The sequence below is a fragment of the Myotis daubentonii genome, chromosome 9 (assembly GCF_963259705.1).
Source record: "Myotis daubentonii chromosome 9, mMyoDau2.1, whole genome shotgun sequence".
In the NCBI taxonomy this organism is placed as follows: domain Eukaryota; kingdom Metazoa; phylum Chordata; class Mammalia; order Chiroptera; family Vespertilionidae; genus Myotis; species Myotis daubentonii.
The window spans coordinates 70,060,300-70,073,340 of NC_081848.1; the positions used below are offsets into that span (position 1 = coordinate 70,060,300).

General features: G+C 51.9%; 1 protein-coding gene across 5 annotated transcripts; it reads right to left on the reverse strand.

Annotated features, from left to right (window-relative positions):
• On the reverse strand, positions 1 to 7,614 carry SLC35C1 (solute carrier family 35 member C1). 5 transcript variants are annotated; one of them, XM_059709573.1, is made up of 3 exons: positions 7,597 to 7,614; positions 5,428 to 6,062; positions 1 to 1,802 (listed from the first exon to the last, which is right to left on the reverse strand). In XM_059709573.1, exons 2-3 carry the CDS (start codon positions 6,029 to 6,031, stop codon positions 1,243 to 1,245), a joined length of 1,164 nt encoding a protein of 387 aa, XP_059565556.1. In that variant the 5' UTR covers positions 6,032 to 6,062; positions 7,597 to 7,614; the 3' UTR covers positions 1 to 1,242. The 5 variants fall into 5 exon arrangements, with proteins under 5 accessions (XP_059565556.1, XP_059565558.1, XP_059565559.1 ...); XM_059709575.1 differs by lacking the exon at positions 7,597 to 7,614 and adding an exon at positions 7,315 to 7,443; XM_059709576.1 differs by lacking the exon at positions 7,597 to 7,614 and adding an exon at positions 6,674 to 6,937.
• Positions 7,615 to 13,041: the final 5,427 nt, after the last annotated feature.

A 13,041-nucleotide genomic window follows, 5' to 3' on the forward strand; every position in this document is an offset into this window, starting at 1 on the left:
GCTTACTCCAATTTTAATTAAGTCACACACAATTCAGGGCATCAGGCCCCACCAACTTCATTAGAAACCATTTGGGATTGTGGGGGGACTGGAAAAGGAGGTGTTGAGAAAACCCACTCTCTAGGGGAGTTGGGTGGAACAAAATGGCCAGGGGTGAAAGCAAGCCAGAGGCCAGGGGAGTGGTGAGAGGACAATCAGGTTCTCCCGGCCCCACCCTCAGGGAAGAATGCCATGGTTCACTGATGCAGGGAAGAGGCTCAGAAGCAGGTTACAAGCCTTCCTGCAGGGACCTGGGGGGCCCAGCACAGCTGGGGTGGAAGGCGCTGAGCTGGGACACTGCTCCATCAGCCCCCTGGGGAGAAGCTCTGGGGGAGGCAGAGTTGGGAGAAGCTGAAGTGGCTCCTGGCTCCACTTCCTGAGCCAGGCGGCCACCAGGTGCTGGGAGACAGAGTGAGGCAGTGAAACGGGTGTCAGGGTCTAGGGAGGGTGCTAATGACCCTGTTTAACCTGTAAGAGATGTGTGGTTCCCCATGTTCAAGAGCTGGGAACATGGGGTGCAGATGGTGGGGAAAGGGTGCTTTTCCATGATGTGCCCCATTCCCAGGCCACTTCCCAGTGGCCCCTGGGAGTGCCAGGACCAGGCATAGGTACAACTGATCCTTCGCCCCTTCCAGGGGGCCTGGTGGCCTCTCTGCAGAGAAGAGGGAACACTGGTCCCTTTCCTCCCTCAGCCCAGCTGCCATTCGCTCCAGAGGAAGCTGGTTTGTGGGGCTAAAGCTGTGCTGCCTGCCCTGGGACCTGGAGATGTGAGGTTTCCCAAACCCCTTAGTTGACCTGTGGTGGCGTCACACCCGTCTCCTTGAGCACAAGTGAAGACTTGATGGCTTCGCCATATGTTCCTTAAAACTTGTGACCTGTCCTCAACCCCAAAGGTCATGTGGAGGTAGAAGGCCCTAGGATGGGGCAGGAAGGGGTGCCCCACTTTCCTACTCCCCAAGGGCCAATGTGCTCTTCTCATGGGGGTCCTACCCCCAAATAGGAAAGGAGGTTGAGATAGGATTGGCAACTTTCCGACATTACTTGAAAACACTGGTTCCAATTCCACCACCAGATTCTGATCAGTCTGCAAACATCCCCCCAGGTCTCTCTCTCTGGGTACGAGAGGCCTCCACTGCATTCATGGGCTTTCTCCTGGGGTGGGGCGTTCTCCTAGGCGGGCCATCCCGAGGTCCCGGCAGGAGCTCACACCCCCACGCCGCTCTTCTCGTTGTCCTTGGGGCTGGGCTCCTCCTGCACCTTCTTCATCTCCCAGCCCCTGACCCAGGTGTAGGCGGAGGAGCCCCCCAGCACCATCATGTTGCTCGTCCACCAGAGGAAGCTCTTGGTCTCCTCGTAGTAGAGGACGGCCAGCACCGTCTGGGCACAGGCCTTGGCCGTGCCCGACACGTTGTGGGTCAGGGGACTGGTGAACTTGATCTGCAGTCCTGTCACGTAGCCAATGGCAAAGCCAAACAGGCCTCCCAGCGTCATCATGCCCCAGAAGTGGGCACTGCCCAGCTGGGCAAAGCGGAGGAGGGCCTGAAGCTCCCCCAGCAGCAGGAGCAGGGGCAGGAAGAGGACGCAGGCATTGACGTTGTTGTAGAAGGTCAGGCGCCAGATGCTGCCGTCCACCGCCGGGAGCACCTTCTTGGTGTAGATGGCGTTCAGCGAGACACAGAGGCTGGCCAGCACGCCAAAGAGGGTGCCCGTCCAAGACAGGGTACCCTCTGCCCCCTCCTGGTCCACACCAAGCCAGAAGCCACCTGCAGTGGGGACAGGAGAAGGGGAGGGGGTGAGGACAGGAGGAAGAAGGACAGAGAATTTTGCCCCTAAAGTTCACAAACTGTAAGGCTGCCTCACCATCCCAGCCTTCCCAACACCCTTTGCAACAAATATGTCAAAGTCTCCACGACATGCAACGCACAATACAAGGGCTGGGAAGTGGCCCAGGACAGGAGCCTTCCTCACGGAGCATGGTTCCTGCCAAGGAGAAAGGCGCTAAAACGATTCATCTCTTAACAATTGTAATGAGGCCCATAAACAGGACAGGGTGCTGTGAGAACCCATAACTGGGTGACTGTGGTGGCCTGGGGCCTCTGGAAACTTGAATTGAGTTATGAAGGATGAGTATTTAGTGGTTACAATGACCTTGGGCAAGTGATTTAAGGTCTCAGAGGCTGGGCTTCCTGGTGTGTAAAATGGAAGCCTCTGAGTCTTTTCCGATACTCCCAGTCCCCAGACCTCTTCCTGCCTGCGCTTCCCTTCAGGACCCCTGGCCTGCCATGGGCTGCTGGGCACCTGCCCACGGGGACAGTACATTGAGCCAGACCCCACCTTCCCAGCAGGCAGGGCTGAGTCTTACGTGTTGTATACCCGGCTACAGCATCTGGCAACATGGGTCGGGAGGAAAAGTTTTGGTGTCAGAGGTTTGGGCTCTGCCACCTCAAGGCTGGGTGGCCTGGGGAAAGTTTACTTAACTGCTCTGAGCCCCATTTCCTTCAGCTGCAGAGATCTGGGTCACTGTCTTTTTTATTTTTATTTTTTAAAATTGATTTCAGAGAGGAAGGGAGAGGGAGAGAGATAGAAACATCAATGATGAGAGAGAATCATTGATCGGCTGCTTCTGCACGCCCCCTACTAGGGATCAAGCCCGCAACCCGGGCATGTGCCCTGACCCGGAATTGAATGGTGACCTCCTGGTTCATAGGTCAGTCCTCAACCACTGAGCCACGCTGGCCGGGCTGGTCACTGTCTTGACCCCTCTCTCCAACCAATCTACTCTCCACCTTGCAACCAGAATGACGAGGACATTCCTCACTTACAGATCTGCTCAGGTCCTGTCCTGGCTTAAAGCTCCTCCGAGCCTCCCCGCCGCCTCAAACTGTTCCAGACTCACTGCACTGGGGAGCCTCACGTCGGGGAGCCTTGCCTGGGCCCAGCCGTGAAGGGCACATGCTCTTCCTTCTGCCTGGAAGTTCTCCTCACTCCTTCCTCACACCATCTAGGACTTCCTCCAGAAGGCCTGCTTAGATGACCCCTTCCCAGCCACCTCTCCCTCCCGCCCAGCCAGGATTCCCACGGCACCTTCTGTCCCCATCACCGCTCTTACCACCCGGTCCAGCTCCTGTACTGCCATGCATCATCACTGCGACCTCCAGGAGTGTAGACGCTGAGTCTACCTTTTCCAAATGCGCATCCCCAGCGCTTGGCACAGTCCCCAGCATGGGCCTGATCTCATGAATACGTGTCGAATGACTGACAGAGGTGGTTCTGGAGGTGCTCGGAGGATTAAAGGAGACGAGACATGGGCTGCACTGTAGGCACTCAGTCCCAGCATTCTTTGTTGGTAGAGCCTTTGCAAACAGGTTGCCCCTGACCTGCTCTGGGGATGGGGCTTAGAGCACCCCCAGCCCTCCTGCTGGTTACCTGTTGAGTCCAGAAGGGACTGCCACCTCAAGGTCCCAGACCCAGAGGGATTCTTAGCTAGAAGGAGCTTTGAAAGGCAGTGTGACCTGGGGGAGAGGGGAAAGGAGGAGGAGGCCTGGAGTAGATGCCTTTGACCCACCCCCACAAGGAGGAAGGAAGGGAGGGAACAGGTCCTCGGCCAGCAGAGCACACCGGCCTCCGTGCTGGCCGGTGAATGCACCTTCTCAGAAGCAATCTCACCATCAGCCACTTGAATTACTTTTTGGATTTGGGCCCAGTTTCCCTAGTGACATCACCTTCCGCATGCAAATTCTCCCACCAAGAGCATCCCCCATCCACCAGCACACACAAGGTCTGCAGGACTGAAGTGGGGATCCCTCAGACATTTGGGGACGTGTGGGAGAAAGTGAGGCCCCCCCCCTGGGAGGGGAAGGGACAGCAGCTGAGAGATGCCAGGGATCTTAGCAGCTCCTCCCACTCTGACCTCCACCCTTCTCCCCTTCCTCCCTCCCTGATCTTGGGGCTCGATCCCTCCTTGCTCGAGGGGGAACATTTTCTAGGACAGGTGGCATGGGATGAGCCTCTCCCGGGCAACCAGTCTACTTTGGCCTTGGACTCTGAGACACCAGTGAAGAATATGTAGGTCAACCCAGACACACGTTCCAGCACCAGGAAAAACCGGAACAGGTTTAAGGAAGGATCACATCCCTGGATGACAGAGGCCCAGGAAGAGTGGGGGCTGCAATAAAACAATACGTGTTCTACAGCCTGTGCTGTCCAATACAGTCGCCACTGGCCACATGTGGCTACCGAGCACTTTAAATGTGGCTGGAGAATCAGGTTGAACATCTGTAACTGAGGAACTGAATTTTCAAAATTTAACTTGAATTACAGTAAGTCTTCACAGGTTATGCTACTAAAACAATATAAATTAATATATAGGCTAATTGATATAAATAAGTGTTAAGTTCCTATGCATCTTATCATTGCTATAAGGAAATGATGTTATTTGAGGACCTGCTCTAACTTAGACTGAAATAGACACATGTCCAGTGATTACTGTATTGGGTAGTGCAGCTTTAACGTCGAGGGGATGAGAACAGAGTGGTTAGAAGCACAGGACTGGCAGTCTGACCAATCTGTTTGCACCCCAGCCTGGCTACTTCCTCGCCGTGTGGCCTTGGACAAATAACTTAACCTCTCTGAGCCTCAGTTTCCTTGTTTAGATGGAGATGATCATGGTGCCCAGAGACCTCTGGGGAACAAAGGAGATGCTATAATATGTGAAATGATTAGCACAATGTTCCATCAATAATTGTGATTTAAAAAAATACATTTTTATTGATTTCAGAGAGGAAGGGAGAGGGAGAGAGAGATAGAAACATCAACAATGAGAGAAAAACCATTGATTGGCTGCCTCCTGCATGCCTCCTACTGGGGATCGAGCCTGCAACCCTGGCATGTGCCCTTGGCTGGAATTGAATCTGGGACCCTTTAGGCCACAGGCTGACACTCTATCCACGGAGCCAAACCAGCTAGGGCAATAATTGTGATTTTTTTGAAGGTCAAGTCTGGGAAGACAGCTAACACCTCTAAAAGCATATCTCTTACCACTGTCTCAGGCGTTACTATGCGTCTACAAGGTCAGGGCAACAGTATATTTATTAAAAGAGGAATTGTCTCATAGAAATGAGATGGGGAGTCAGGACACCTGAGCTCTTGAGTAGCAACAGAGTTTAGAGGTCAAGTGTATGAGCCTGGTTACTTGAGATCAGATCCCAGCTCTGCCACCTACTAGCTGTGCGATCTTGGGCAAGTTACTTCACCCTCTGTGCCTGGGTTTTCCCCTGTGAAATACAACAGATGATAATTTCACCTGCATGAGGGGCCCTACCTGGGCCCCCAACCTGCTGGGTGACCTCAAGCAAGTTATTGGTTCTCCCAAGCTCATCCTCACATTACCATCAAGGGAGCTGGGACGGATAAAGTCGACAGATGCTTGGCAGGGTTGTTCCTTCGGGTCTGGGCCCCCATACCGCCTGTGTCCCATGGCCCGGGCCTGCCACTCACCGATGATGATGCCGCAGGCGAGCAGGGCGTAGAAGGAGGTGGTCTGCTTGAGCAGCAGGTAGGAGAGCAGCACGTTGAAGACGGTGGTGAGCGAGCGGCCCACGTTGTAGAAGGCCACACCCACGTACTTCAGGCAGAGGTTGTTGAAGGTGATCATGCAGATGAAGACCACCGACAGGGGCAGGACGCTGCGGGCCACCCTGAGATCCAGGCGCAGGCTGGGGAACTCCACGGCCCCCGGGCAGCAGGCGGCCAGGGCGCTGAGGCCCTTGCACAGCAGGGTGGTGACCAGGCACTGGTAGAAGGTGACGAAGATGGGGGTGTTCAGCTGCAGGGAGGGGCTGTCCAGCAGGTACTTGTTGAGAAACACCATGGAGATGGAGGTGACCCAGTAGAGAAAGACGACCAGTGCGATCTGCAGGGCCCGGAGCAGGAAGGGCTTCCCCGGGCCGGCCTCTGCCCCGCCGGCGGCGTCGGGCGCGCCCATCAGCGCCATGTGCAGGATCCGGGAGCGCTTCAGAGGGGCCCTGTTCATGGCGGCAGAGGAGAGGGGTCACGGCATGGCCAGAACTGGTCTCCGGGAGGAGCAGCGGGCCGGGAGCGCACTTCCACTTTCTTCAGGCCGCGGCGCTCACCGGCCACACGGGGCGGGGCCCGCAGGCCTCCCGCCGCCCTCTGCGAGGGGGAGGCTGGGCTTTGGGGTGAGCCTCTCCACCTGCTCCCACCCCAGGGGCCTCATGGGACCAGGCGCAGGGAAGGGGTGGTGAGCAGGCAGAGAACACAGCAGGGGCGAAGGGCCCCCGGGGCGGAGGGGAGGGCAGCGGAGCGGCAGGGAAAGTGGGCGGCGGAGGAATGCGGGCCCGGGGGCTGGAGTGGCGGACGGCATGGGGAGAGGTGCGGGCAGGGCGGCGCGGGCTGCCGGGGAAGAGAGGGGTTGGCAGGGAGGAGCGAGGCCTGGGGGAGCTGAATGGAGGGAGGGCGTCGGGGGTCGGAGAGGCTCGGGGCGGGGCCCGAGGGCCGCGGGAGGAGGCCGGGTAGTGCCCCGCAGCCCGCGGTTTTCCCGGCGCCGGTTCCGGCTCAGCCCGGGAGCTCGCCCCAGTCAGAGGCCGCGCCCCCGCGAGGCGGGCCCAGGACTCACTTCCGCCTCTTCCTTAAAGAGCCCGCACCCGCGTGGCACTCTTAAAGCCGCAGCCCCAGAGAGTCCGAGTCTGGCTCGCGTCGGGGCCCCGGCCGCCACCCAGCTCTCGGCAGCCTCGGAAGGTTCTTCTGGGTGTTTGCGCCTCGCCTCCTTCCTGCAAACCCCGTTGGCTCCGTCGCCTCCTAAGGCTAACACCCGACTCGGCCCATCGCCCCAGATCCCCAGGCAGACGGCGCTCCCTCCTCCCCAGCCTCGGCACCCCTCCCTTCCCTCCACGTCCAGAGACACCCCCACCCCCGCTGGCCCTGCGTCCTTTACTTAGTCCCCCCTCACTCTGGCCAATCCTCTTTGCAGTCCCCTCCTTCCCCCCACGTTCCCCGTCCCCAGGCCTCTCCCAGACCTGAGATTCTCTGCAGCGCTCCCAGACCCCGGCTGCCATGACGCCCTATAGGACCTCAATCTGTCGCCCGGTCTCCCCCATTCCAGACCCGCGGGTGGTCGGATCCGAACCTCAAGGCTTCGCCCTCTTCCCTGGCTCCTTCCCCCTTGCAAAATCCCCCTCCCCACGCCGGCCAGGCCCAGCCTGCAAGCTCCGGCCCCAGGGCGGGCGTTCCCGGGCCCCTAAAGCGACCCGCACTCACCTAGCTCTCCGCACTCACTGTCGATCCGCGCCCCCTGCGCCGCACCTGCAGCACCTCGCCCGCCAGCGCACCCAGGGCCGTGCCGCCAAAGACAACTTCCTGTTCCCAGCCCCGGGCGCGGGCGGTGCCCCGGCCTCACCGCCCGCTTCCCACTTGGGGCCCTGGGGTGGCGGTGGGGCCCCGGGTCAATCCAGTGGGAGCAAGTACCCCGCTCTTTCCAAGGCCATCCCGGCCCCAGGTATCTCGCCCCAGCCAGTGGCCCGGAATCCCCCCTCCGGTTACCGCAGCTGGCAGGTCCCAGGATCGGGCTGCATCCTCGGACCCTGGCTCACCGGCCTGGGCTTCCAGGAGTGCGAGTAACGGCTCGGCTCGGATTCTCTCGCTGCAGGGCGTGGAGGGTCCTCCGCCCCCTCCCAGGACCGTGGGAAGTCGAGTCACCAGGCCAGGACCGTCACTCTCCACACGGGCGCATGGACTGACTTCTCCCTGGTTCCCGCTCAAGCACCAACCTTGGGCGGCTCACTTCTGAGTCTCATTATTATACACCGTTGGGTTGGACTATACCAGTGGGTCTCAAACTCCTTACTCAAAATTCTAGCTAGTATGGCTGAAAGTAGGGAGTATATTTCAAACACCATTTAATTGATGTTACAGAAGACCAGAGAAAAGCCAAGCAACTCCCAGAGAAATGGATTACACTGTTTATTATGCCCTCGGGTCCAGAGAAAGAGTTCAAATTCTGAGCAAAAACATGGAGGAAGCCCTCCCCTTTTATATCTTTCCAGCCCTATGTCTCCCAAATAAGGGCTTTCTGGTCCTCTTTGCAAGTTCTTAAAGAGCCCCGGGTGCTGAGGCAGCGGTTCTCAACCTGTGGGTCGCGACCCCTTTGGCGTCCAATGACCCTTTCACAGGGGTCGCCTAAGACCATCCTGCATATCAGATATTTACATTATGATTCATAACAGTAGCAACATTACAGTTATGAAGTAGCAACGAAAATAATTTTGTGGTTGGGTCACAACATGAGGAACTGTATTTAAAGGGCCAGAAGGTTGAGAACCACTGTGCTGAGGCCTTGAGACCACAATTAAAGGCCTCGCCTGGTGCCAGTACTGATAACTCCTCCTGGGGATGGTTAATGGTCTCTCTAAAATGGGAGTAAACAGGTCTTGCAGGAGCAGACAATTAAAGGGGCAGTGCATTAGGTTAATGGCACAGATTCAGATTGCTAGCCCCCTAAAAATGTCTCATTTTCCCCATCAGTACCATTTAATTTACTGGTGAGGTATCCGAGGTTTGCTTTAAAATACTCAGAATAGTCACCAAAGAGAAAAGAAAATGGTCAATGAAACAAGACAGGCAAAGTGTTGATAATTGTTGAACCTGGGCATAGGTACCTGGGGGTCATTGGAAGAGTTTTCTTACTTTTCCAAGGCAAAAGGTAAAACCTATGAGGAACATTTAAAGTTTCACATGCGAACTACATAAACGCTCACCTGAGCTTAACACAGCCCTGGTGGGCGATAGGAAACTGGGAAGGGTTATGGGAAATAAGTTCCATCCAGCAGCCCCTGGGCAGGTGCAAGCTCCCCAGTGTGAGCTCTGCCCTAGGCCCTGTGCGCTTTCCCTAGCCCTCTGGTCCTCACTCTGGGATACCCACACTCCAGGGACTTCCTGCTTCCTAGTTATGGGCAGGTGGAGGATGCCTTCTGGTCACCTTATCACCTTTGGGGAAGGAAAGACTTCAGTGGACTGAGCTGGTCATCTGAACCGTACTTGGATGGCCTTGTTCCAGGGCCAAACTGTGAAGGTTGTGGGTTTCATTAAGAGCAATACGTGCTCCAGTCTTTTCTCTCTTAGGTCTGGTTTTTCACCTGACAAATAATTGAATGACAAACAGGAAAACTTGTCTCTGAGAAGCCCCGGTTTTCTAGAAGGGCCCCTCTCCTTTTCATAACAGGAATTAATTTATCTGATGAATGTGCTGCCACCTTGAGCCCCTTACTTTTTCTCTCTCTGAAATGGAATCTGGAGCAGAAACAACAATACCACCTAAGTTTGTTACAGCTGATTCCTGCGGGCCGCGATGCCCAAAAGCCCATTCACCATTTCCTGCCTCTGAGACCCTGGGAGCTGCCCTGCTTGCTATTTCCCCAGCCTGTTCTTCAGCTCTCCCCCCAGTTCTCTGAGCAGCCCTGGACTCTTCCAATCACCTTCTTCTGTATAAGTTGCCTGGAGTCTGTATTTTTTGCTTGAATCAGAGAACCCTACATGCTACTGTGGGTATTTCTCTCTGTCCAAGAAGAAGGGTCAGGGGAGCAATGAGCCAGTTCCAGAGAGTGAGTCCAGCCACTACAGCTGCACGGCTCCCCAAGCACCGGGATTCCAAAGAGCAGGGTGGGAGAAGCGAACAGGGCAGGGTAGCAGGATGTGTAAATACTGGTGTGTTTGCAGAAGGGCTGCCATCTGGTGGATGTGGGTCAAGGTTGGCTTCTTTCTTTGGGTCTTTGCTGTAAACCTGGCAGAGGGGACGTGGTGGTGTGAGATGGGCTGGTGTGAATGCCTGGGAACTTGAAATTGGTTTAATTTTACAAACATCTTCTGAATGCTCTTTATGTTTGACCCTCCCCTGTGCTCCTTCCCCTCTACTGGGTTCACTTTTCAGTTTAGGTGGTTCATGGGACACCTTACGCTGGCATGTTGATGGCCTTTTTGCCATTAGTGGGTTTTGAATGGTCTGAAATGAACATAAAGAACCCAAGTTTAACATATAGATTATATGCACGAATAACTGAATACAAAAATAAACTGAGTTAATTACAATTCTGGAGCCACAAAATCCATAATAAGAAATCCTTTTGCTAACTTTATGCTTTTTTCTGTCCCTTGTAGTATAGCATAGCAATGAAAACCTTACCCTCTAGAGTCAGCTATGTTCAAGTCCTGGGTCCACCACTTTTCAATTTTTGTGGCCATGGCAAATCACTTAACCTCTTTGGAACATAACAGAGAATGGTGATAATATATTAGTATAGTGTGTCCCATATTCATATTCTTTATTGAATTTAGTTTAATTTTTTCTGCTCTGCTCTTTCAATGATTCCCACATCTCTTCTTGTCACTGGGCACGTTCTTCATCATTGCACTAACTGTATCAGTTAGCTATTGCTGTGTAAAAACTCTTCAAAATTTAGATTACAAGTATGTGGCGCAATTAGGCAGTTCAACTGATCTTGGCTGGGCTTTCTCACATGCTCTGTGGTCTCACATATAGGTTGGCTAGGATGGTTTCCGCGGGGATAACAAGCTCTCCTCCGTAAGGTCTCTTATCTTTCAATACTCCAACCTGGGCTTGTTCTTATGGAATCAGGGCAGGAGTCTGAAAGAGCAAAAATAACAAGGCCTCTGCTTTATTTATTCTATTGGTCAAAGCAAGTCTCTAGCCTAGTCCAGAGTCAGGGTTGGGGGAGACTACAAAGCTACAGGGCAAAGGGTGTAAAGACAGGCAGGGTCAATAATTGGGCCCATTAATACAACTAAATCTATCCTGCACACTGCAATGTAACTTGGTTACTTCTCTTTCTCTCCAACCAGACTCTCTCTTATTCACCACTGTGTCCAGGTACCTAGGCCCAGAGCTTGGCACATAGTAGGTGTTCAATGAAGGTTTGTTGACTGACTAAATGAAGAGCTGGGCTGTGGGCTGTGGCATGCTGGAGAAGCAACTGCACGGCTGACTCCTGTAAGAGATGACCCAGTCTAGATGAGAACCATCATATGTCGTCATTCGCTGAGGTTTGGTTTCAGCCTTCTCCATAGCCGAACTCTTCTATTTAACCTATGCTTCAGCCTTTGGAAGGTCAAATAGCTGAATGCTTATTTTGGTGTCAATCCTGACATCCCCGAAATTGTACAAAATCTTGTGATTAGGAGAGGGACATCATATTTAACCAATCAGGACTACAAATAAGGCAGGCAATTTGAATTTATTATTAATATCTGAACATTTTTATTTTACATTTTTGAACATTTTTAAACATGGGTAAGCATTGTAGAAGTAATTCGAACTGTAAAATCTCCTTTTGTGCTTTAAATATTAAAATTATTTCAAAAAAATTATTTCAATCACTTGATGAATACATATTATTATTCCAGACTAAAATGGTACAATAATTAGTGATAATGAAAAGCTGTTAATTTTATGTACAAAAGTAATTTCTAAGTTTCACATCTTTAAATAAGTAGGAAAATAGACTGACAGCTCATATGGATGTTAAGAATGTTAGCCAGATAACTTTAGGAAGGACATTTTATTTTGTTGGAACCAGTAAATGTTTAAGCAAATTTAAATAAGAGTACTAGGCAGAATAATGGAGCTTCAATTATCTTTTATAATTCAAATCTGTATAGAATTGTTTGGTGGCAGAGTACATTAAACCAAATAACTTTTAAGAACTGTATTTAACTTGTAATTATTTAATTCCATTTAAACCATTAATCTTTCACGAAAATGTCTGTTTGGAAATTATTCCTATCTTGTGGGACCAATTAAAAGCAAAATGTCTGTTTTGCCACCTCAAAATTTTTTTTTCTTTTTTTTCTTTTTTTTTTTAATTAAATCTTTATTGTTCAGATTATTACATTTGTTCCTCTTTTTTTCCCCCCCATAATTCCCCTCCTCCCAGTTCCCGCCCCACCCTCCGCCCTCACTCCCCACCCACTGTCCTCATCCATAGGTGCACGATTTTTGTCCAGTCTCTTCCCACATCTCCCACACCCCTTTCCCCCCCAAGAATAGTCAGTCCATTCCCTTTCTATGTCCCTGATTCTATTATAATCAACAGTTCATTCTGTTCATCAGATTATTTATTCACTTGATTCTTAGATTCACTTGTTGATAGATGCATATTTGTTGTTCATAATTTGTATCTTTACCTTTTTCTTCCTCTTCCTCTTCTTAAAGGATACCTTTCAGCATTTCATATAATCCTGGTTTGGTGGTGATGAACTCCTTTAGCTTTTCCTTATCTGTGAAGCTCTTTATCTGACCTTCAATTCTGAATGATAGCTTTGCTGGATAAAGTAATCTTGGTTGTAGGTTCTTGGTATTCATCACTTTGAATATTTCTTGCCACTCCCTTCTGGCCTGCAAAGTTTCTGTTGAGAAATCAGCTGACAGTCGTATGGGTATTCCCTTGTAGGTAACTGAGTTTCTTTCTCTTGCTGTTTTTAAGATTCTCTCTTTATCTTTTGCTCTTGGCATTTTAATTATGATGTGTCTTGGTGTGGTCCTCTTTGGATTCCTTTTGTTTGGGGTTCTCCGCGCTTCTTGGACCTGTAAGTCCATTTCTTTCACCAGGTGGGGGAAGTTTTCTGTCATTATTTCTTCAAATAGGTTTTCAATATCTTGCTCTCTCTCATCTTCTGGCACCCCTATAATTCTGATGTTGGTACGCTTGAAGCTGTCCCAGAGGCTCCTTACACTATCCTCGCATTTTTGGATTCTTTTTTCATTTTGCTTTTCCAGTTGGATTTTTTTTGCTTCCTCGCATTTCAAATCATTGACTTGATTCTTGCGCTCCTCTGGTCTGCTGTCGGGCGTCTGTATAATATTCGTTATTTCAGTCCGTGTATGCTTAATTTCTAGTTGGTTCCCCAATATAAGATCGAGGGTCTTATTAGTTTTCATGTAGATCTCATTAAGTTTATCGGCAGCTTCTAAACAGT